Source organism: Podospora pseudoanserina, chromosome 6 (assembly GCF_035222485.1).
Source record: "Podospora pseudoanserina strain CBS 124.78 chromosome 6, whole genome shotgun sequence".
Lineage (NCBI taxonomy): Eukaryota > Fungi > Ascomycota > Sordariomycetes > Sordariales > Podosporaceae > Podospora > Podospora pseudoanserina.
Window position 1 is genome coordinate 1,914,617 of NC_085925.1, and position 24,102 is coordinate 1,938,718.

Consider the following 24,102-nt stretch of genomic DNA (forward strand, 5'->3'; position numbering starts at 1 on the left):
ATCCCCCTTTGTCGTTGTTCTCTTCTTTTCTTCAACAAGGAAAGCGTCCCACTACAAACCGCACACAAAGGCATTATTCTTTACTAGCAACAATATCTCATTGTCTATCTCCTCATACTGAAAAATGTATTGTCTTTACCCCCTGAGTCAAAATGTATATAAACCCCCTGCCCCTGCCCCTGCCCCTGCCCCCCAAATCCCCTTTCCTCCCTTATCATCATCATCATCATCATCAAAAATACATCCTTCACCCCTTTCTACTAACCAAAACAGCTTCCCACCACAACAACCTTTCATCTCCATCTCACTCACCAACAAGGTAAGTTCTTATCATCTCACCCCCAACCCTTTCACAACCCCCCCTAAATCCTCAAAATGACCGTCATCGGCTCCACCACTAAATTCACCTCCCCCCACCTCCAAACCAAGAAGCAGTATCACCGGAGACCATACACTTCTCTCTCTCAATCTTCTACCGCTGCGGCGGCTACTCCTTCTCTTATTTACAAGACTCGGACTGTGGTCACCACAGACGAGGAGGGGTTTACTACCAGGCAGAGGATTAGGTATGTCTCTAGCGATCGGGGGAGGACATGGGTGCAGGAGGGGGAGTATATAAAGGGGGAGAGCTGGGAGGTGGTGGTGTAAACACTCAGGTGCGGGTAGGTGGGTGGTGAGTAAGTACATCCGGCCGGGCTGGATGAGAAGAGGAGGACGGGAGGGAGGGTGTGGATGATGATCACAACTTTTGCCCTTTTTTTTTAGGATGAGATATAATAATATTTTTTTGTCTTGACTTTGCTTCGTTCCCATGAAGACTTGTATGTGATGCCTTAACTGTAATACACGAATTGGTTTCATGTCTTGAATCTACTGTCTGTGGTCTGTTAGTGTTGTGTTGAAGTTTGTCCGCAACCTGAACTCGGCATGCAACAAGTCACCATATAGTATGACAATCCCTTCGGTGGCCATCTTTGTGTACCATGGCAGTAGGTTGGTAGTAGCATCAGAAACAAGGCTATTTTCGGCAAATATATGCCTCCTATGCCATGTGAACAGCTCTCCCGTCTGTGTGTTGCTGTGTACAGTCAGGAAATCTTCCCCGGATCTGCGTTATTTTTGCCATCGGTTAGATCTGACTGAGCGGTCAACAGCCTGTTTAGGTAGGCAGATCGTGATCGCGACAATAGCCACCGGGAGTCCAGACCCTCTTCCCATCGACGTTAAGCATAAAGATGGGGCTCAAAACAACTACCGACACTAATCAGGGGTCCTCCCAGACAAGGTTGCGGCATTCGAACATCCTCTATCTCTCTACCAACCCTCCAATGTGTCAGGATGCGGGGGAAGCTGGCAGCAGCTGCTTCGCTTGACAGTTACCGAGAGGTCTCTGTTCGGTTCAGGTTTCTTATAAGGCCGGTAAGTACAGAGCTGAGTTTGGTCCTGGGGAAACGATGTGAAAAACGACACATTCGCTTGCTCGTTGGACGGCATGCTTTGTTATGCATTGAGAAACAGTTCTGTTTGGGTTGGGTTACGTTGGACCATCTGGAGTTCGCTTCGCCCAATCTGGCTGCTGGGTGTATGAAAAGGGGGTGTCAGCGTTTTGCAAGTGCTTGCATGAATGATCTGTTCAGAGACCCATGCTTCGAAGGGATGGAGGTCCTGAAAATCATTTGGCTAGCAGACATGGAATCGGCGTGTCCCACTGATGTTGTTGAGACGAGATAGTGCTAAGAAGCAGTGCGCTTCTCTAGTTGTCGAGTATCCCACCTAGTATTTGCAGAAGCAAACAAAGAACAAGGCCCGGTTCAGACTAGCATTAGAATGCGGGATGAAACCTGAGGTGGAAGATGGAACGCGGGAAACAGCTTGTTTGGTAGACTCGGTACCTGCTGTGGCATTCATTGGATAGATCGCAGATGGCTGTCGCATCATGGCCAGAGGGTCTGAGCGGTATGATGCTGAACGAAAACGAGGGAAAAAGGAAAGATTCCGGCAGTCGGGATACATAGAAACAAGACATTAGATAGCTAGCTCACCCCGCTCCCGTCCATCCCAGAGCCAGATAATATCTGGTTACGCTCAGTTACGCAGAGGTTCCGAGCCGTGTGGTGCCGTCGGGCGGCTGTCCAATGGCCTGAAATACATTCCTGGTTCCAAGAATGGGCGGTAAGAAACACATTCCGATGCACCGCGCTCCGTCAACCAGTCGAATCGCCCGCCCGGTAGTTAAAGCGCTTATTTAAATTATTCGTGCAGTCGGGTCTTTTGATTCCCGGCTCAACAGACCGTATCCGCACCTGCAGATTCCGAATAGATGCCCTTCGGGATCTCTAAGAGTTAGAATTGAGCCTGTCGATGGCAAGGTCCATGATGTCGAAGGCGGCGAAGGAATATCTCCCATTGGTGAAAGCTGGAGCGAGCTGCAGAGGTCGGCGATACATACAAAACACAGCCATCGGGTTGATATCGTGGGGGCGTCCACAAAAGCTGTCTCACCAAGTCCCGGCAACCAATGAGAAGAGACTGACTTTGAACCATGTGCTTGCCCCACTATTATTTCGTGCTAGCTCGGTCCCGGGTCCGGGGCCCCACATCGAAAAGTCTCCCAACCCACCATCCCATCAAGCTCATCCTCGACATTGGGGGGCACTTTTAAGTGATTGCAGTTGCACAGGAAGGCAGTCCCTAAAAGACCTTAAAGCTATTTCCATGTCAAGCATGTCAACCACTCACTGCTGGTTGAATGCGTTGAACACAACTCGGTTGGTATAGTCGCAGGAGCATGGTGCTGGGCGAGTCGATCATAGACAAGCGCCTCAATGCCATGGCGGGCCAGAAACAACCTTTCGGATTTACTTTTTGCAGCCTCGTGCTCAGCCATTATCTGTGCGCAACGCGTCTTCAGCAGAGGGAAAAAGCTAAAGATGCAAGGCGCTGTCAAACATGGCAGCTTGGAGCTCTGACCAACGCATGGCAATACAACAAACTGAATTCAGATGACAGGACTGTTTTCTGTGCTCCGTGTGTACACCGCTTGATTTGCGGTTTGTTACCATCTCACAGTTTGTTAAATCCTCTTCGTCTATACGAAGGTGCTGGAAGCAAAAATTCCTCTTGCCAGGTAAGCGCACAGGCTGCTTTTCAAGGCATAAGAATTGCAATAGCCCTCATGGCCTGCCTATACATCGTAATGTCCCAAAGTCCCAGTGCTCCACAACCGGTAGCGGACTCTCTCAACTTTATTTCGTCCCAACAAGTCCTGGAAGGACTCGTGTCTCCAACATCGTGATCTGTATTCTCTTCCATCAAAACATCACAAAGAGGCTTCTTGTTTCTGCATGTTGTTGATTTAGGGCGCCCTGTAGAAAGACTTGAAGCACCACAACCTGTAAAAGGACAGGGTTTATCTGCAAAGCCCCCTGCATTTACGCAGCCCTAAGCCTGATGAGGCAAGCGGTACACCGATACCTTAACCTCAAGCGAGATTGGCGGTGGGTCCCTGACCAATCCACACGCTTCCTGGCTGACTTCCAAATCCACACATCCACCTTCAATTCTCCGTCTCTCTCTTCGTCGTTCTCTTCCTTTTGTTCTCTTGGGGCGTGCCACTTGTACAGACACAACGAGTAACAGGTGACCTCGACCGTCTTCACACCCTCACCCTCAGAAATAGACTTTGTTTCGTTCCGCTCGTTTGCACCCCATCTCGGCCTCCGCGCTGCGACTGCATCTTGGGCCTTCTGTTCCTGCAACCTGCAGCGATCATCGCGTCAGTCGGCTGTCCAACCACCACCACCATCTCGACTGCCATCCCTTCCTGCCAATTATCTTTGGCCGACTCCTGCAGCCACCACACCTTGACCGGCAAGAGCGAACCGCTGGTCGCTGTCGCGCTGGTGCTGGCCACCGACCTCCTGCTGGCCACCGACCTCCTCACTGGTTGTCGCTCGTTCACTCGCATATATGCGGGGACCAGGCCCAGCTGCCTTCCATAACAAAAACAGCTCGTCCAGTCTCCTCTCTATCGTCAACCCGACCTTGGGCTATTCGCCGTTCGCCATTCGCCATTCACCAGCTCAACGTCACGGACAGTTTTTTGTTAGGGACTTAATACACGCAATATTACTCAATTGAGCAACAAATTAGGCCGGTAATACTCCGTACGCCCACGTCAAACAAGGTTTGCCGCTCCGACTCGCTGGCACCACACACCTCAAGACTATGAGCCATGATAGCATCCCAAGACAACCATGACAACTTCGCAAAGGTGACACCACAACCCGGAAACTGCTGCGACATCACCAGTGACGCGTCTGCCGAAAGGCCAACTGGGCACCACAGAGGGGGAGAGGAGGAGATCACAATGAGCGGACAGCCAGCCCGGAGAAGGCGAGGGCATTCGCTAGCAAGCACCAAGACCGTGCTTCTTTCTTTATTATCAGCATCACCAACTGCCATGGCCGCCTGCATTTCACTGCAAGGATCTAAAGCTTGTCCGGCCTGGCAGTCAGCTTCCATTACAACTTCCAATGGTCGTCTGAATGGTATCTTGTAAGTCGCTTGTCCCACGTGGATATCAGACATCCATTCCAGCGGGTTTCCGATTGTAGATGGACTAATATGTTGCCGGCAGTCGTTTCTTATCATTCGTTTCTAGCACCGAGACTTTCGATCAACGCTTATTGACTTTTGTGCAATCGGACTATGTCCAAGAAAAGTACGTCGACGCCATGTGATGTTGCGAGGTTTCGACTACTGACTGTTCCTAGATATCAAACCCTGCTCGGTTGCGGGGATTTTGATCTCACCAACACCACCGAGCTCTACGCGCGTTTCACAACTACTGTAATATGTAATACTATCGTGCAAGAATCGATAGCAGATTGCAGTCTCGCCCCCGAAGACTCTCGACCTGTGTGCGCGGAAACATGCGTACGAGACCCCATGTCCCCTATGTTTTGGTGTAGAATTGGGAGGTTGTACTGACACCATGACTAGTCACAATTTGCCGAGGCCGAGACGTACGTTGTCAGTGACAACACGCTCTGTCCCAACCCTGGTAGGAACGCAAAGGAGCAGATCAGAGCCGACTTTACGGACTGCTCATCGCCTGACAATGCGCTTTCCGGACGCTCCTGTATCCAGGGTATCGCTAACGAGCCCGAGAACTGCGGGTATGGTAGTAGCACCATTGGTCTGTGTTGGTACTGCGCTAAGGGCGGCATCAACTCAACCGATAGTTGCTGCTACAACTCGAATGCCGAGTCGAGGTGTGCTGGCGTGGTTTTGCCCTCGATCACACCTACCTTTGTACTTCCCACAAACACAGCACTGCCGCCCTCGAACGAGCAAAACGACGCTGAGAAGACCGGGCTAGGAGGGGGACCCATCGCTGGGATTGTGATTGGATCGATTGGCGGTGCTGCCCTGTTGGCATTGGGCATCTTCCTCTGTTGGCGGCGGCGTAGGCAGAGGCAGGGAAGCCAGAGCGGAAGCGTCTTCAATCAACCATCGCCTGCTAGGAAAGGGCCGGCCGTTCCTCAAATGGCTCAGCCAGGAACATCAGGACAGCCAGGTGTGCCACCGGGCTTTGAGGCTCTACCGGGCGGTAGAATAGCCCGGATGTCGGCACTCGAGGGACACTCGGCCGATGCACCATCACACCACGTTGGCCGAGATATCGCCACAGCCACGTCTGCCGGCTACAGTAGGAGGAGCGACAGAAGAGGCGACGATCATTCCTCCTCTGACGGGTTTGGGTCCAGCCCAGAATCAGACCGCGGCACGGGGATTGGAGTTCTCAGACCTCCGCCAACTGCTCTCAGGAGGAATGGTTCGCTCTCTAGCAGCTCGGTGCTGAATAGTGATGAGCCGCACTCCCCAACTAGTGGTGGGATGTCCTCTCCCCAAGGTATGGCCAGCCAGCAGTCTGAGCAGCTGCCATTCTTCAGAGACTACTATTCGCAAGACGAAATTCACCCTGGTGATAGGGTGGCTGTGCTGTGGGCATATCAACCGCGTGCCCCTGACGAGTTCACTTTGGACCGCGGGCATATGCTCAAGGTTGTGGGTATTTGGGACGATGGGTGGGCGACGGGTATTCTGTTGGACGAGAGAGCGGAGGAGTGGGAGGCTCGCAGGAATGCTCAGCGAGACAGCGGGGTCTCGAACACATCTGGCAGAGTGGCATCGACTTCTCCACCAGCGAACGGTGAAATCAAGGCGTTCCCCCTCGTGTGTGTCTGCCTGCCAGAGCATTGGAGACGGACGATCGAGGGCGATGGGTCTACCGAGACGGGATCTAGCAGCCACCCGCTGACGACAACAACTGGGTCCTGATTGATAGCTTGCGATTATGATTCCAGCGCTCGATCTACGTTCTGAATAATGTCTCGATGAGTGTCTCTATATTGTTTGGCATTGGCCACGGAGTTCGGTTGCGACACGGTTAGCTGCATTCTCTTCTCGGCCTTCTCAGGTCATAATCCCTGGCTCGCCGCCTTGTACATATTGCACCCAAAACGTGTTAGTTTTTGGCATATACCCATGTTAAGGAAGGTGTTTGCGGTTGGTGTTGGGGAGATTAGGGGGTGTTCGGTTTGTAATGATGTCCAGGAGAGTATCTTCATGATGACCGGTTAGAGATTCTCGTGCTTCTTTCTTATCACATAGCATCAAGATATTCTGCTGGTACTTGTTTTAAATACAAAAAACTGTTAGAGAAATCTGTTGGAATTCTGCACTTTTGAGGCTGTGACTGTCATTGATGATTGTGTCACATTCTCCGGAAATGAAATCAACTTATTCTCCCAATAAACCTCCAGCATCATTTTCGAGTGCTTTGTTGCCCATCTCCAAGGCTGTCGAGAAGTTGTCACTTATATGCACAAAGCGGGGTGTGGAGTTCGCGGGGTGGCAGGCTGGGATCATGGGTGGAGCTGAAAGGTAAACGGCCCACAGTGATTTCATTGAGCCAAAAGCTATCGTTATCTTATCGGCAGGCACCGATTGGCCCACCACCGTGTGCGTACTGTAGGCTTCAACACCGACTGACCAAAGCACCTCGTGCATCATAAAGCTGACCCAAAGTTCTGTCCCATACACATTTTCCCCAGCATTTCGACCCCGAGAAGACTACATCTGACCGTCACTCGCGACCTCCGACCGTACCAAGCACGAATACCTCCCTCACCCCGCATTGACGACGACCTTTCCGCAACCTCGAGCACCGCGAACCATTCGTCTACTGGTACTCCAAAATGCGCCGAGCTTTCTCAACATTGAGACCTCGGTAGCCAGCTGTTCTAAGCGTCCCACCGCTTAATATCTCACACAGCGATGGGGCAGGGATTTTCTCTCGCCGCACCCCCAGCTGGGGCTGCCGGGATAGACGTTCCTGAGCTTGCCGACTTGGTCTACGAAAAGAGCATTGGCACCGCCCGCTTCATGAAGAGCATTCGAGCAAGACACCATGATGGAATCGTATTAGTCAAAGTTCTCATTAAACCATATCCCATGTCCCTGGACAAGTACAAAGAACAGGTCCTTCGTACGCGCCCTTTCCCCCTCAGCTTTACTGTGGGCATTGCTGACTTGTTGTCTCTAGGGGTAAGAAACGTGCTGGCCGATGTACCAAATGCCCTTCCATATCAACGTGCGATCGAAACCGAAACGAACGGATATTTGATTCGCCAGTTCTTCTACAACTCGTTATATGACCGTCTGAGCACACGACCGTTTTTGGAAGATATCGAGAAGAGATGGTTGGCCTTTCAACTGCTTTGCGCTGTGCGTGACTGCCATGACAAGGACATTTATCATGGCGATATCAAGACGGAGAATACACTGGTGACGTCGTGGAACTGGCTGTACCTGTCCGACTTTTCGTCCTCGTTCAAGCCGGTCATGCTACCTGAGGACAACCCTGCCGATTTTTCCTACTTTTTCGACACGTCCGGCCGCAGAACTTGCTACTTGGCGCCAGAGCGATTTGTTCCTTCGGGGGAGGAACTAGACCCAAATGCAAAGATAACATGGGCGATGGATGTGTTCAGCGTCGGGTGTGTGATTGCAGAGCTATTTCTTGAAGCGCCCATCTTCAGCTTGAGCCAGCTGTACAAGTACCGGAAAGGGGAGTATGATCCTGGGATATCGCACCTGAGTCGGATCCCTGATAAGGACCTGAGGGAGATGGTGGGCCACATGATACAGCTGGATCCGCAGAAGAGATATTCGGCGGAACAGTACCTTGAGTTTTGGAAGGGAAAGGTGTTTCCGGCATACTTTTACAACTTTCTGCACCAGTACATGGAGGTGATTACGGATCTCTCCCCTGGGCACTCTTCAGATCCTGCCAAGAACGTCGGTCAAGCTGATGAGAGGATCGAGAGGGTGTGGTCGGATTTCGACAAGATCTCTTATTTCTTGGGATATCACAATACTGATACGCAGGTGGAGGAACGATCGGTGGCTCCCAGGCTGGGACTGGGGCATTTCCCAGTCCGACTCAACATCCCAAATAATGAGCATTTCGTGTCGAGCGACAAGCAGCCGTTGGCAGATGACGGCACGCTGATATTCCTGACGCTGATTGTTTCCTCTCTCCGAAATACGGCACGCGCAAATTCAAAAGTCAAGGCATGCGATATACTTTTGGCCTTTTCTGAGCGGTTGACCGACGAAGCAAAACTGGACCGGGTCTTGCCATATCTCGTTGCTTTGCTCAATGACAAGTCAGAGATTGTGGTCATTTCTGCGATTAGGACGATCACGCAGCTACTGGATATGGTGAGGGTCATTACGCCTGTGAACGCACAGATATCTCTGGAGTATATCATGCCTAGGATGCAGGTTGTGTTGCTTGGAACGCAGCGCTCGACTAGTTCGGCGGTTCGAGCAACATATGCTTCGGCTTTGGGCAAGTTGGCCAAGATTGCGGACCGCTTTCTTGTCATGGCTGCTACGCTGCGAGGAGATGGATCTACGACCATTGCAGATCCTGAGGTTGAGCCTGGGACGGAGCCAGACGCGGCGTTTGATGGGCTTTATGACAATGCCCGCAGGGAGTTGACCGGCCTGTTCGAAACTCACACCAAGGCGCTGATTGAGGATTCGGATCCCTTTGTGCGACGAGCCTTCCTTACCTCGGTGCCAGAGCTGTGTATCTTCTTCGGTGTTGCCCAGGCCAACGACATCATCTTGGCTCATCTCAACACCTACCTCAATGATCGAGACTGGATGCTGAAATGCGCCTTCTTTGACGCGATCGTGGGAATTGCGACTTTCCTCGGCAGCAGCACGCTGGAAAAGTTCATTCTGCCTCTTATGGTGCAGGCGGTCACGGACCCGGAAGAGTATGTTGTCCAGGGTGCGCTCCGTTCTCTGGCAGAGTTGGGGTCCTTGGGTCTGCTGACCAAGCAGTCCTACACTGATCTCCTCAGCGATGTCGCGCGCTTCACGGTCCACCCTAACATATGGATCCGAGAGGCGGCTGTCGAGTTCATTGCCTCGGGCAGGATGTTTCTGAGTCGGGCATATCTCAAAGTTCAAGTGCTGCCAAAGCTGGGGCCGTATCTCAAGCCAGATCGCGTACCGGACTTTTCTGAGCTGGGGATTCTTGAGGCGCTTCAGAAGCCGCTGTCTCGGTCTGTCTTTGACCATGCTCTGATGTGGGCTTCCAAGACGGAGAAGGGTGATTTCTGGACGTTCAAAAAGGGACGTGATAGTGTTTTGGGGCCGAGCCAGATATTTGAGCAGGCGTCAAAGAACAAGGAGGACGATGCGTGGCTGAGGAAGTTGCGGAATTTGGGTCTGTCTCAAGAGGATGAGCCGAAGCTGTTGGCACTTAGGGAGTTTATCTGGCGATTGAGCCAGATGAAGACAAGGGAATCGACAGGTCAAGAGACGACGACGACGACGACGACTACGGGTGGTAGTAATGGTATTATTCCCCTTCGGTCACTTGGGATTACCCCCCAGACTGTGTTGTTTGATGAGGAGCCTTTGCGGTATCCGATGCCGTCTATTCAGGCTGAGCCGGGGACTCCGAGGACGATAGAGGATGCGCTGCTTGATGCGTCCATGTCGATTGATGACCCTGTTGGCAAGAAGCGCAGGGCAGCGTTGAATAATCATCGGTCGAGATTTAATAGCAGGGATAACATGTCGCCGGCGTCTGTGGATGGCAGGCGGCCTTTTGAGGATGAGGGGGCGGTATCGCCGACTGCGTCGAGGGATACTTCTGTTAGGACGTCGGTGGCGCAGGGGAAGAACGTGTTGTCTGTTATGGATGATGATCGGTCGCTGTCGGATGCGCCTTATGCGAGCAGGAGGGCTTTGCGGCATCAGTCGAGTGCGATGAATCTGATGAATAGGAAAGACAGCGCCAAGTCTGGGCCTGAGACTGGCACGACGGAGACGAATGCGTTTGGACAAGTCGAGGGGCCGCTCAGTCAAGGGTTGAGGGTTTCGTCTTATCCCGAGACGGAGACTGGGCTGGCTTTTGCGAAGGAACGGTTGAGGGGTCATCACACTTATACTGGGAGCGACCCGAACATTATCCGGATGCTGGATAACATGTATATTGAGAATTATCCCCGGGATTTGCTCGAGTATGGGCCGCTGGTGACGCCGGTGAGGCGACGGAAGTCGAGCAGGCAGTCTGTCCCTTCTGGATATGAGGAGCCCTGGAAGCCGGCGGGCAAGCTGGTTGGCATGTTGGCCGAACATGTCGGCCCCATCAACCGGGTTGTTCCCTCGCCGGACCATCGGTTTTTTATCACGGGTGGGGATGATGGGTGTGTTAAAGTCTGGGATACGAAACGCCTAGAGAGGATGGTCACACATAAAGCGAGGCAGACTCACAAACATGCTCCCGGGGCGAGGGTGCTGGCAATGTGTTTTGTTGAAAACACGCACAGCTTTGTCAGCTGTGCCACTGACGGGAGTGTGCACATCCTCAAGGTCAACTCGATTCTCAGCGGGGTTAGTTACCGGTATGAGAAGCTGAAGTTGCTCAGGGAGTATACTGGACTAGGGGAAGGGGAGTATGTAGTCTGGTGCGAGCACTACAGACAAGAAGCGAACTCGGTGCTGGTGCTGCTGACGAACAAGAGCAACATCATTGGTGTCGACCTCAGGACGATGGGGGAGCTGTTCCGGCTGGAGAACCCGGTTCATCACGGCACGCCGACGTGTTTCTGCGTGGACAGGAAGAGGAACTGGCTTTGTCTTGGGACGAGCCATGGGGTTTTAGACCTGTGGGATCTGAGGTTCAAGACTAGGTTGAGGGGGTGGGGGGTGCCGGGGAAGGGGGAGATCTACAGGGTTACGCCGCACCCGGCGAAGGGGAGGGGGAGGTGGGTTTTGGTCAGCGGGGGGACGGGGCAGGGGGAGATTACGGTTTGGGATTTGGAGAGGTGTATTTGTCGGGAGGTGTACAGGGTGGCGGGGAATAAAGAGGGGCCGAAGGGGTATGATGCTTGGGAGGTGGACGAGGAGAGGCCGGAGGGGATCATGCTGGGGAGGTTTGCGACGAATATTGAGATGGGGGCTGGGCGGCCGGCGGGTGGGAGTGGGGGGAATATGGATAGGGGGATGAGGGCGATGACGGTGGGGGTTGGGGCTGGGGAGGATGTGAGGGATGTGAGGCATGCTTTTGTTATTACGGGGGGGAGCGATAAGAAGTTGAGGTATTGGGATTTGGTGAGGGTGGATAATAGTGTGATTTTTAGTGGGTTGATGCCCGAGGATGGGAGGTTGGGGTATTCTACTAGTCATCCGACTGCCAGTATGACGCTGCATACGGAGCGGCCGCCGAATCAGAAGGAGAAGGGGGGTGGGGGGACGAACGGGCCGGCGGCGGCGAATGGGGGGACGGGGTTGGCGGGGGATGTTGAGCAGCCGGTCAAGAGGGTGAGGCAGGCGAGGAGTACGGTTGTTTCGGCGGAGCAGCAGGGGTTGTTGAGGAGTCATATGGACGCGGTGATGGATGTTATCTGGTTGGAGTCGCCCTATCCAATGACTGCGAGTGTGGATAGGAGCGGGACGATCTTGTTGCTGCAGTAGGGGCTATGGTTTGAGACGGAGTCTGCGATGATTATTTAGCCCAGAGATGAAATAATACCTTTGCTTAAGAAGGACCTTCGCCTGTGTCTCTTTTAAGTTGGAGAAACTATAGACAGCATCGTGCAACACTGGACAAATGGAATGCTGGAGTACAGCCCCGTTTAAACATAAGGGGGCGAGTGAGGGTTAGGGTCAAGACATGTCGTTCCCAGGCGGTGAGTGCTAAGGCTCCACAATTTATTTTGCCGCTTAGGCTTGTGGAGCTTTTTGGGAATGGGTGTGCGGTTGTTGCGCCTGCCGCGTCCAAAGTGAACTTGCACGCGACAACGATCTTGATATCTTGGAATTGCGAATTGCGACTCGTTGATTACAGCAATTTTATCGCCCGCTACGACTTTTTACCTGCTGCGCAAACACGTCCAAAAGTCAACAATCCAGCTAGAGGATCAAACCATCAAAATGAGGCTAACCCCCGACCTCATCGCCTCGTCCCTCTCCTACCTCAACCCGCTCAAAGAGCGCGAGATTGACCTCCGAGGTACGCTTTTTTTTTTTTCTTATCTGAAAAGAACAGATACTGTCCACACTTGAGCTCGGCTTACCTACCACACACCCTCCCGTAAAAAAAGGCCATAGAATACCCGCCATCGAAAACCTCGCCGTCGCCGGCCCGCACGACTCGATCGACCTGACCGATAATGACATCCAACTCCTTGGGAACTTCCCCTTGTCGCCGCGGGTGAGGACGTTGCTGCTGGCGAGGAACAGGATCAGCGCCATCGCGCCGGGGGCGGTGCAGAGCCTGCCGAACCTGAGGAATTTGAACCTGGGGGAGAACGAGATTAGGGAGCTGGGGGATTTGGACGTGCTGGGGAGGTGGGGGGGATTGGTGCACTTGTGTCTCGGGGGAAATCCGGTTGTGAAGAAGGAGCATTACCGGTATTGGGTGCTTTGGCGGTGCCCGAGTGTGAGGTTTTTGGATTATCAAAAGGTGAGGGAGGCAGAGAGGGAGAAGGCCAGGGAGTTGTTTGGGACGGTGGAGGAGCCGAGTGAGTTGGCGCAGAAGGTGGGTTATTATTCTGTTGATGGGTATGGCGGGGGAGGGTTCAGGCTGACTGGAAACAGATTATGGGCATCAAGAGCAAGACGTTCGATTCGACGACTACTTCGGGAGGCAAGGGTGGTGGACCGGGTGGTGAGACGTCTAAGCTGTCGAGACTGAAACTGACGGATAAGGAGAAGAAGAAGCTTCAGGAGTTGATCAAGAAGGCGAACTCGTTGGAGGAGATCAACAGGCTGGAGAAGGCGCTGTTGGAGGGGAGGTTGCCGCCTGGGATTATTGTTGAGGATGGGGATGCTATGGAGGAGTGAGGGTATGACATTGAGACAAACCGAGGGGAAACGGGTGTCGTTACTGGAGTCAGACGGCCACCGGAAATTTTTATTTTTATTTCCTGATTGGGAAAGGAGATACCAAAATGTATAGAATAATGTTCAGAGCGGGTGGTACATGGTCAGAATTCGACTTGTATATTGTGCCCATGTCTGATCGTTGCTAGACGTAACTACCGGCACTTCCCGTGCTGAGACATCACTGGGACAGCACCTTTCTCTGCCTGTGGGCTCCGTTCCCACCTTTTCCTTTTACCTCTGGTCATGCACGGCGCTCTCTGTGTTGAAATAAAACTAGGACAGCGGTTTTCCTTGCCGTTTCTTCCTTTGCCTTTTTCTTTTGGCGAGAAAGAACAACCGCCATGGCAGCAGCAGCGGCGAGAGCATTTGTTGAGATAAGCTAGATACACACAAGCATTAACGCATGATGCCTTCGTCGCAGAATATATGGGCATACCTCCCTCCATCAAGGCCACCCTCGCGAGCATCAGGTTTTCTTTGCTTGGCCGCTGGCTGGGGAAGTTTTCTTTTCATCATCAGAGAGATTGTTTATGATGATGACGATCAAGAGCAACTGATAAGAAGGCATTCAGGACCGTAAGGAAGGTGAAAAGATCATCAAACATGGTTGCTGAAGCTCTGGGCGGTAACTCGTGGAGAAGTGGAAAAAGAGAATGTTGGATTACTGGAGTTTTGCGCTAATATTGTTTTGACAAACACAAGCTCGGTGGTAGGGGCTTGACGCCACAGTGGAAAGAGTTGTTTTACTGGGTCTTGATCACCTCCTGACTCCCACGCTTTTGACTGGGTCACAGTGATAGGAATAAGGTCAGTTATGGAAACCATGAAATTGAAAGCAGGAACTGCTCTTGATGATGCAAAAAGTATGAAAATACACGCATCTTTGGATAAACACTACAGGAAACATATGGGGTCCTTTCTCCAACAGCGACTTCCTAGCGAATCTCCACCAGCCGTTGATTCTTCGGAAACGAAGTAGGCGATTGTGAGCTCGAGGAAGCCGTCGGGGCAACAGCCAGATGGGGTTGAGGAGGGTTTGGACACGTTGCTTGGTTGGTAGCGGGCTCGATAGGAGTGTCTGGTTCGGAATTCGATGAAGCTTGTGAGGCTTCTGGGTTGGCCTTGTCATCACCACCATCCGTCTTGGTGTTTGTGTTGCCACCTATTGTCTTCAACTGGACCCAATTTATGCGCCAAGGGGAAGCTAGGACTAAGGCCAGGATAAATATGATACTGTTGCAAAGTGTGCAGTACTGGTGCACGCCCCAACGGCCGGTCGTGGGAATGGGTTTGACGATCTCAACTTGGGTGATTCCGGTTGAGAATGTAATGGGGGTGGTGGTTCTGGCGGGTTCTGGCACGATAGATAGCGTCACCGCAAGGTGAACCTCGGTGATGTACCTCGCCTCCTAGGTGTTGAAACCGGGGCCTATGCATGTTGTGGTGTATCGACTATAGTGATGTGTTTTGGCTGGTTCGGTTGCGAATCGTTAAGGTGGCTGTCCACACATCACCGATGTCCTAAAATATGGTCGGTAGGCATATATTACTCGTCAATACGCCTTCAAACATAGTAAATAAGCATTAAAGGACATCAATACATTACCAAAGATAGTCAATAGGCCTTTAATGATAGTTAATAGGTCTTGAAAGATAGTCAATATGCCTTGAAAGATAGTTAACAGGCCTTTGAAGATAGTCGATAGGTGTTTAAGTTAGTATTAAAGGCGTACAAAGTATCTTTAAAGGCCTATTGATTATGTTGTAAGGGGTTAATGTCTTAGTGTAATTTCTATACTTTGTGTTTGATCCCCCCAAGGGTATTACCATCTACAAGCTCTAAGAATTCAATGGTAGTACTATGTGAGGGAGAGAACAGCTGGGACTCGAAAGTGTTCCTTCCTACTTGCCACACCATAACGAGACTTGCCGTACTCCAACAGAATATTTCGACTTAGGCTAGCAAAGACCTTCCCACTTTTTAATTTCCCCTCCTTCCGCAAAATAATCTCCCAATCCTGCCTGGTCCGGTTGCGATTTGGCTTGCTGTGCTGGAGTTGACTTCGAAATTTTGGGGGTGGTTCGATATGTTGTCCATGATAGCTTTCGCAGCCGATCCTGGTGGCCTTGAACTCTTCTGTCTTCCCCTAAGGTAGATGGCTATAAAGCTAGTAATCAGAAAATCCAAAGCTGGCGATGTACGGGAATACGTCTGCCTCGTTGGGTTTTCCTTCCCTGACAAGATCTCAATATCTTTCCTTGACAAGACCGCCGGCCAGCCTTAAGCCGTGCTATTGAGCAAGATGGCGATGATGAAGTGGACCGGGATCAGGCCAATCGAAATGATGATTGCAGGCATGGAGCATGACGGGGAGCCAAGCCTATTCCCGACGAATTCAATGAGGAGCACGGTCTAGTTGAGATTGACATTGTCAACTTTGGCGTAACCAGACAACTAGCCAGGGCCAAGAACGACAAAGGCTTGACATTACCCTGTTCCTCCTTCTTGATAACGCCGTCAGTGCATGTTGCCATGTGTTGGGGAAGAAAAGAATGCACAGTTACCTGCCTTCTCGTTGGGTTTCTCCGGGCAAGCCATTCCAAGACGTATCTCTCTCCCAAACGTACGAGGAGGGACCAGAGGGGCAGCCTGCTAAAAAACTGCAGGAACACCCGGGATATGCGGCATACACTACTTCACTGGGCCGGAGAATTCGGTGATTATGGTTGTGCCTCTCGGTCAGCCGCAGACAGTAGGCTAAGTCGCCCATCTTAGAGCCAGGTATCGATGACGGAGGTATATACACCAATGTCTGCTGTGGGTAGTCCAGGGCTGCCATTAGCCGGAAAGGTCAGGGGCCCTAGAGCCGTGGTTATCTGAGTCAAGCGTCTTTTTCACGAATCGAAAAGGGTGCATGTAAAATTCCATCTGGTTGTGTTGGTGAATTTGTTCAAAGTACCCTCCGATAGCGACAAATTCCACCAGGCGAACCATGGGAACTTTGACCGCAGGGTCATACTTCTTTCGCCGGTGCCACATCTCCATGCGTAAGGCTGCTGGGTCCGCAAAATATTTCCATTGCAACAACATTTATAGCAAGTCTGGAGCATGCAAGCCGAGGTGCGGATTCTCAGTCTGAAATCTTTCGAGAATGTCAAAGGCCTCTCTTGAAGTTGGCGGATCACTTTGAAGATAGGCATCAGAAAGAAGTCTTGCGTTCCTGGGTTCGTGATGTTGATGATAGACATGGGGTAATTGTCATTGACCGTTGGATTTCCCGTGCAAGATCCAGTTTCGTTATCTCTGGGAGCTTGAGTTCATGACCGGTTTGGAATCTGCTAGCTAAGGTAGCCTCTTGGATTCTGCGGACAAGGTGAACTGTCCCCAGGGCTTGCGTTTGTTTGGAAGGATGACGAATAGCTTGAAATTAGGAGAGTATGATCCCTGTACAGGTGGGCGTGAGGTATCGCGAATTTAGTCGTTTCACCGGTTCCGGCATCTCTTTTCCCAAGCCCAAAGCTCTTCCCAACCAGGTGATGTGACAGCGGCGTCCGCTGCTTGGTTCTCAGTGTTGCCAGTAAAATCATCTCTGCCGACTGGGCATAATATCCTCGGACTATGCACAGCAAATGGCAAAGCAGAAGTTGGCTGGCAGTTCTGGAATCCGGGTCGAGTCGAACTCAATGTCAACTTTGAGTTCTTTGTGTTCCCCCAAGATACCTTAAAAGACAGTTTACAGACCTTAAAAGACAGTTTACCTGCCTTAAAAGATGGTTTGTATACCTTAAAATATAGTCTACAGGCCTTTAGTTAAGGTCAATATACGTCCCAGGATAGCTGATAGGCCTCCTTAATAGTGGAAGTGGCATTGTCTTAAAGTCGAAATACATAACGCTGCAAATGAGAGCAGCTACCTAGCTGGATCAAAGTAAGGTTATAATATCGGACGCAAAGAGCACCATCTGTAATTTTCGACTACAATTGCAACAATTGACCTCCACTTCCACCCTTCCAGCCCCGGAGCCCTGCTTCCTCCGAAATCCCGGAGCGGGACCGGCTGTCGTCCAACCTGACTCCACCCCTCCGGCCATGGCACCGGACACTACGGTTAACCCCTGCCCACTCTCAACCAAGGGTTAGGGTAGATTTTCACCATCGCAACCATCTGATAACATTTTTTTTGGCTTATCACAACCGTTGCGCAGCGAAGTGAGGGGCATCTTTTCACAAAAAGTTTTCAAGGCTCGGTCCTCAAGGTTCCCCCCGCAAATTGAATATCACATCCCTCCGTCCAGTCTGCGCCGCACCAGCAGACAGACTTGTCGCATTCACCTTTTCGCCCCCCCAACCAAACAACCACCCCAAATCAACAGCAACAGCAACAGCAACAGTCGAAATGGGCAAAAAGCGCACCAGAAACCCCGACGACGACGTCGCCATGATCGACGAAATCCCCGCGCAAACCAAGAAGAACAACAACGGCGGTGATAGCTCCGACTCGGACGATGTTTGTCTCCCATCCCCCCTCCCCCCTTTCCCGGCCCATTAACACCCCTCCCCCCTAGGACATGGACATAGTAAACGTGGACTTCGAACTCTTCAACTACGACCCCACAATCGACTTCCACGGCGTAAGAACCCTCCTCCGCCAGCTCCTCGACGCCGACGCCTCCCTCTTCGACCTCTCCTCCCTCTCCGACCTCATCGTCGAGCAAAACACGGTCGGCTCCACCTGCAAGGTCGACGATAAGGCCAACGACGCCTACGCCTTCCTCACCGTCCTCAACATCCAAGAGCACTCCCCCACCAAACCCGTAGTCAGACAACTCGCCGAGTACCTTGCTGATCGCGCCACAAAGTCCCAAGATGAAACCCTGGCCAAGGTCGTGCCCGAAGTGTTGCTTGGAGAGGGGAAACAACAGGTCGGGTTGGTCCTGGCGGAAAGGTTACTCAACATGCCGGCCGAGGTCATCCCGCCAATGTGGAGCTGCATGATTGATGAGATTGAGGCTGCGGTCGAGGACAAGGAGCCGTACGAGTTTACGCATTATCTTGTGCTTTCAAGAACGTACCTCGAGGTGGAGTCAACGTTGAATCAGACAGAGAGGAAAAGCAAGAGGTCAAAGGCGACGGGGGAGCTGCAGTATTTCCATCCCGAGGACGAGGAGATGAGAAAGTTTGCGACGGCGGCGGGAAGCTTTGAGTACACAAAGGAAGGACAGGCCGCGGTGGCGGATAGCAAGCGCGCGTTCCAAGAGATGGGGATCAAGCCGGTGGGCTTCATGATGTTGATCGAGGCGGAGAAGTTCCCCAAGGCTGTCCAGGGGATCACAGAGTATGTGGCCACTGGCGGGATGTCAATGGAGATTTCATAGGGAAAAAAGATGCTTAATATATACTTTTATTTATTGCTCCCTGATCAAAGCCCAAGGAAGTCCAACGCTATGTTCTTGGTGAGTAGTAGTGACAATCATTGCTGTTCGGGTTCGAGTCGCTGCATGAGGTATTCTACCTCGACTTCCTTTGTCAGGGGAATGACAAAGTCTTCGTACATGGACACAACAGCCTCAACGTTGATCTTGACCTGCTCAGCAGCGTCTGGACCTTGGAGCGAGGGATCGGTGCCGTAGGTCTGCGCCTTGAGCTTGAGACGCTCCAACACCTTCTTCTCAACCGCCTTGTTGGTGATGGCCTCACCGATTCCGTCCCGGTCGCCAGCCCGGATCAACCTCGTGAACTTCTCCGTTTCCGACACAAACTTGGACTCGGCAACAAACTTGCCAAAGTGAATCCGCCTGGAAAGTGCTTGCAGGCAAGCAATGTCGCACGTGGCGGATGAGCCGTAGTTCTCCTGAGAAACACCCCTATCCTCGCGACCAAAGTCGCGGCAGACCTTTGGAAGGAAGTTCTCTGTGTAGAACTGCTTGATCTTGTCGTTCACACAGACCTCGTTGGGGTAGAGAATTTGAGGGTAGTCGAGTGGGTCGAGGATTGGCTTTTGGACGGCATCAGGAAAGAAAGGATACTCGTCCGGTGACTCAAAGCGGCGGATGAGGGATTGGAGTTTTTCCTGTTCCCGAAGGTACCAGTCCATAAAGCTCAATTCCGAGTTTGGGATCGGAACTGCTCCTGGGACGTAGATGTTTTTGTTAAGAGGGAACTGGACACGCTCAATGAGATGAAAGGTGATGGTATCCTCGAGACGACTGGGGGCTTGTTAGTTACTTGTGACCAAGAAGGCTAGGCGGGTAGACTGACATGAGCTGATAGCGGATGTTCGTGAGATCCAGGGCCTTTGACCGGTCTGAAAGATCGATGATGGTGTCCATTTTGAAATGAGAGTATCTTCTTGTCTGCCGAAGAAACGGGGCAGTTGTTTTGATGTTTGAAGGGGAAGAGGAACGACGAGAAGCCGACGTTAATGGGTACAATGAACGTGAGATGCGCCCAAGAACAATGCTACCCAAACGGTGAACGCAGGCCAGTGTAGGTGTGGTGCAAGTCGCGATTTCCAAGTCGTAGACCCAAAACTTGAAATCGATGACTCCTTTTTGAATTTGGATCACACAACTGCCGGTCTGAGCGGGTACCTGCTTCCCTCAATCAAACGTGGATGAACCACGGGCTTAGAGTCAAGAGAGGCAGGGAGTGGGTGGGTTGCTGCCGCGTGGTTCCGATCGCGGGGCCGAATATACCCCAGTGACGCACCCGGCAGCGGTCGCGGGGTTCAATGACAGCTTTCCCCTGGCCAATGTAACCTCAGCATTCCCCGATGACCCCCACTTTTACTGCCCGAATCGGCTGTGTCACCTTCCGCTTGACCTTGGGGTTACTGTGTGAGAGCTGAAACGGCAGGCGGCGGGAAGAAGGTGAAGGCCGAGGTGAAGGGAAGGTGAAGTTCAAGGTGAGGCTAAGAAACCTCGGACAAAATGAAGGTGGAGGCGGCGGTAAAGAGATGGCCGGGACCCTAGCACTGGTGAAGTGTTCAAGCCCTTTTACTGTGACGTGGCAAGTCCCCTCAACCCACAGAAAAACTACAAGCTCAATGGTATCAAATATGCCAAAGAAATCGGGACTATCACTGAGGTAAAGATAGAGTTTGGTCGTGGACTACGACGGAGGTGGTCGCGTGCCGTATGTGTTGATCATGGGAGGGAACGACTCTGTATGGATAATGACAAGGCTGCCAGAATTGGCTGATGTTTGTGCTCTTCTTCAGTATCCATCTCTGGCTCTCCACGTGAAAGAACCCACAGGAAACTTTTCAATCCATCCGTCGGCTTCTTGCATGAATGAAAAAGATTGCTTCGGGGGAGCCGGTAAATTGATAAGACCTCGATGCTACTCTGGTGGAGGTTTCAAAGGGGAGAGGCACTGATTCCATATCTTGACAAAACAGCATATTTAACCCCAACCCTTGCTTCCCCGCATCGGTCTGTGACGTTTTTTTCAAGGTGTGCCGCCGGCGACTAGGACTGGGCTCACAACCGGCTTTAACATTTCCTGGCCCCCCCCAAAATTGTGCCGCGCCTCTTCCCAACCACCACAAAACACACACAGCTCGGCATTGTCTTCGCCAGCTCTGGCTGTGTCACTTCATGTCGCTCCCACTGCGTTGTCGACACTACACCACAGCACCCTGAATCACTACATTCAGCTGTGCTTGTCTGCCTCCCATTTACGAATTGACTGCGTCATAAAACCGAAAGCTTTCTGGAGCTCACCGAAAACCGGGCGAAGGGCGATAACCCCCTGAGGCGCGCCTACTGATGGCCGACCCAGGGCAGAAGGATGACTTTCCCGACCTGTCGTCCTTTGATGACGATGTGTCGGTGATATCTGTGAGCGCCAACTTTTATCGGGCCGCAATGGGGCTCGGGAACGATGCTCATCAGCAGGCAGAAACACTAACCAAGTGATCAATCATGGTAGACTCGAGGAGTCGAGGCATTCGGCCGCAAAGTGACGAGCACGGCGAGCCATCTGATCGGTACTATTGCCGATCCAACCTCCCACCCTCACTACACCAGGGCCATGACCGAGGTCTCCCGTCAGTTGACGAAACCGTCTCTGCAGCGCACCATGTTCTCGATGGCGCGCACTACGCCTACCGACCTGGTAAGGTCCCGCCTCTCTACCACGGAAATACATTCGCGCGCTCTTGCCTATGTACCGGATGAGCTGCTCAAGAACATCCCCGAGGATGAGAACTCGTACTCTCTTTTCCAGGGCTTCAAAGCCAGCTTCCCCGAGTTCGCCGAGGATTCCAAGGGCAAGAAGCACAGGCGGCGTGTCTCCAGAGGAAGACGGCTTCTGGAGGAAAGGCCCACGACACCGGATGGATCGCCGGAATCGGTGCATAAGATCAAGAAGGAGAAGTCAACCATGATGCATCAGTTGGAGATGTTGAGCATTCGGAAGAATATGGCCAGCGCTGAGATCAAGGAGATTGATGCCAAACTGGAGAACCTTGTAGGCATGAGGAAGATCATCCTTGAAAGGCTGGCAGCTCTGGAGAAGGACGAGGCGTTGCTTGAGCATGATAGTGGGTCTTTCCCCTACACGGCATTGCCTACTAAGCTAACGTTTGACTGCAGTTGTCGAGGTTGAGACGAGATTAGAAGAGGCTCAGGAGATGGCTGTCGAGGCAGCCTCTATTGCCCAACACACACCGGCGAGATCAGAAGACGAGCAAAACGAGGACGAGAACGCACCTGGTTTCATGTCGCAGTCCATTTACGAGAAGCTCCCATCAGTATCATCAGGAAGTGGCCCTGTTAAGCGGAAGCCGAGAAGTATCAGGAGGAAGTCGGCGCCGATTTTGCACGAGCACTTCGAGCCAGGAAGCATGATCCGCTCGATGCGCGCGCATCAGGACAGCATCACTACTCTCGACTTTGACGCCCCCTTTGGATTGATGGTTTCGGCTGCAATGGATGATTCAGTTCGTGTTTGGGATCTGAACGCTGGTCGCTGCATTGGTCTCTTGGATGGCCACACTGCTTCGGTTCGCGCTCTCCAGGTCGAAGACAACTTCTTGGCAACTGGCTCTATGGATGCGACTATTCGGCTCTGGGATCTCAGCAAGGCTCACTACGACCCGCAAGGCAGCAGCTTTGGTAAGGAGGAGGACGATGACGAGGACGCTCTTGCCTTCGAGAACCCCAGCGACTTGCCGGTAGACCCTCCTGCCAACAGCATGGCTGATTGCCCACTCTTCACCTTGCAAGCTCATCTTGACGAAATCACGGCTCTTCACTTCCGAGGTAATGTTCTTGTGTCAGGTTCTGCTGATAAGACTCTTCGGCAATGGGATCTGGAGAAGGGACGTTGCGTGCAGACTCTGGACGTTATGTGGGCTGCCGCGCAGGCCACTGCTCTCTCCCACGACAGTGATACCTGGAGACAAACCAACAAGGCCCCGGATACGTCTGCGGATTTCGTTGGCGCACTCCAAGTCTTCGAATCCGCACTCGCCTGCGGTACGGCCGATGGCATGGTCAGGCTCTGGGATTTGCGCAGCGGACAGGTGCATCGCAGCTTGGTAGGCCATACTGGGCCTGTCACCTGCCTGCAGTTTGACGACGTACACCTGGTTACTGGCAGTTTGGACAGAAGCATTCGGGTGAGTGTAAATTCGAGGTTATTCAAGGGACGTTTGCTAACTGGTGGCCAGATCTGGGATCTCCGAACTGGGTCCATCTATGACGCCTATGCATATGACAACCCGATCACAAGCATGATGTTTGATCAAAGACGCATTGTCGCCGCTGCTGGCGAGGATGTCGTCAAGGTATACGACAAGGTTGAGGGCCGGCACTGGGACTGCGGTGCTGGCATCACCGAGGCCGATGAAGCCAAGAGCCCTGCCATCGTGGAGCAAGTGCGCATCCGGGACGGATACATGGTTGAGGGTCGGCGGGACGGCATCGTTGGCGTCTGGACCTGCTAGTCCTCTGGGTCCCCAGTACAGAGAATCTTGTATAACGTTACCATGTATCAGTAAAAAGAGACGACAGCGATGACATTTGGAGACATGAAGTCAGTTTTAGGAACATTTCACGGTTTTAAAGGCACATATCGGATGAGCATGATCAGAAGTATACGCAAGTGAGGCTTAGACAATGATTATTTGTCCGTGATTCGGTTGCCGAGTGTTGTGCACAATCTCGAGGAGGTAGCGGCCGCATCACCCGCGCCCAAGTGTGCAGGAGGGCCAATGAAAGGGAAGCAAACTCCCCAATACGGCAGGCGCGCTATCTCCGGCCTTGCTGAAGCCGGGCGGAGGAGGACCGCATCACCGCCCCTGGGGCAAAATCTGCCGGACAGGAATCTGCGGGCCCGCATCCCGCGGATCCCCTTTTTCTAAGCTGTCTTGTGGTTTCTCGGGGCTACATCTTTTCATCCGAGATGCGGGCGGTGTTGGTCCTGATGGTTGCTGAGGCGGAAAGGTTCGACGGGACTACGGAGTATCAGAAGAAACCGAGAGTCTCAGCCCTATGTTGGTTTCTCGAGCGTAGTGGTTATCAAAGCTGAATCATGATGGTGAAAGGTGAAGGGAGGGATGTTAGGGTTGAGGTATAAGTATTCGTGATATCCGCCGTTTTCAACAGTCC

At 52.3% G+C, this 24,102-nt stretch overlaps 6 protein-coding genes across 6 annotated transcripts; 5 read left to right on the forward strand and 1 right to left on the reverse strand.

The window, feature by feature from the left end:
- Positions 1-3,289: 3,289 nt before the first annotated feature.
- On the forward strand, positions 3,290-6,345 carry QC764_601840 (uncharacterized protein; the record flags this gene model as incomplete). The annotated part of the gene is given in 5 exon segments (XM_062948697.1): positions 3,290-3,908; positions 3,927-4,557; positions 4,640-4,723; positions 4,776-4,938; positions 5,005-6,345. 4 exon segments carry the CDS (start codon positions 4,235-4,237, stop codon positions 6,343-6,345), a joined length of 1,911 nt encoding a protein of 636 aa, XP_062797560.1. The 5' UTR covers positions 3,290-3,908; positions 3,927-4,234.
- Positions 6,346-7,344: 999 nt separating this feature from the next.
- Positions 7,345-12,072, forward strand: VPS15 (Serine/threonine-protein kinase; the record flags this gene model as incomplete). The annotated part of the gene is made up of 2 exons (XM_062948696.1): positions 7,345-7,555; positions 7,613-12,072. The coding sequence occupies 2 exons, from the start codon at positions 7,345-7,347 to the stop codon at positions 12,070-12,072; spliced, it is 4,671 nt and encodes a 1,556-aa protein (XP_062797561.1).
- A 459-nt stretch (positions 12,073-12,531) lies between these two features.
- Positions 12,532-13,978, forward strand: LEA1 (U2 snRNP complex subunit; the record flags this gene model as incomplete). Its single annotated transcript, XM_062948695.1, has 3 exons — positions 12,532-12,610; positions 12,702-13,138; positions 13,198-13,978. 3 exons carry the CDS (start codon positions 12,532-12,534, stop codon positions 13,441-13,443), a joined length of 762 nt encoding a protein of 253 aa, XP_062797562.1. The 3' UTR covers positions 13,444-13,978.
- A 3,455-nt stretch (positions 13,979-17,433) lies between these two features.
- Positions 17,434-18,872, forward strand: BCP1 (Mss4p nuclear export). The gene is made up of 2 exons (XM_062948694.1): positions 17,434-17,993; positions 18,052-18,872. The coding sequence occupies exons 1-2, from the start codon at positions 17,883-17,885 to the stop codon at positions 18,859-18,861; spliced, it is 921 nt and encodes a 306-aa protein (XP_062797563.1). The 5' UTR covers positions 17,434-17,882; the 3' UTR covers positions 18,862-18,872.
- A 16-nt stretch (positions 18,873-18,888) lies between these two features.
- ARO7 (chorismate mutase aro7) lies at positions 18,889-21,282 on the reverse strand. The gene is made up of 2 exons (XM_062948693.1): positions 19,745-21,282; positions 18,889-19,692 (listed from the first exon to the last, which is right to left on the reverse strand). Exons 1-2 carry the CDS (start codon positions 19,813-19,815, stop codon positions 18,957-18,959), a joined length of 807 nt encoding a protein of 268 aa, XP_062797564.1. The 5' UTR covers positions 19,816-21,282; the 3' UTR covers positions 18,889-18,956.
- On the forward strand, positions 20,357-23,438 carry MDV1 (Mitochondrial fission protein; the record flags this gene model as incomplete). Its single annotated transcript, XM_062948692.1, has 4 exons — positions 20,357-21,327; positions 21,419-22,031; positions 22,084-23,111; positions 23,163-23,438. Exons 1-4 carry the CDS (start codon positions 21,256-21,258, stop codon positions 23,436-23,438), a joined length of 1,989 nt encoding a protein of 662 aa, XP_062797565.1. The 5' UTR covers positions 20,357-21,255.
- Between the last annotated feature and the right edge of the window lie 664 nt (positions 23,439-24,102).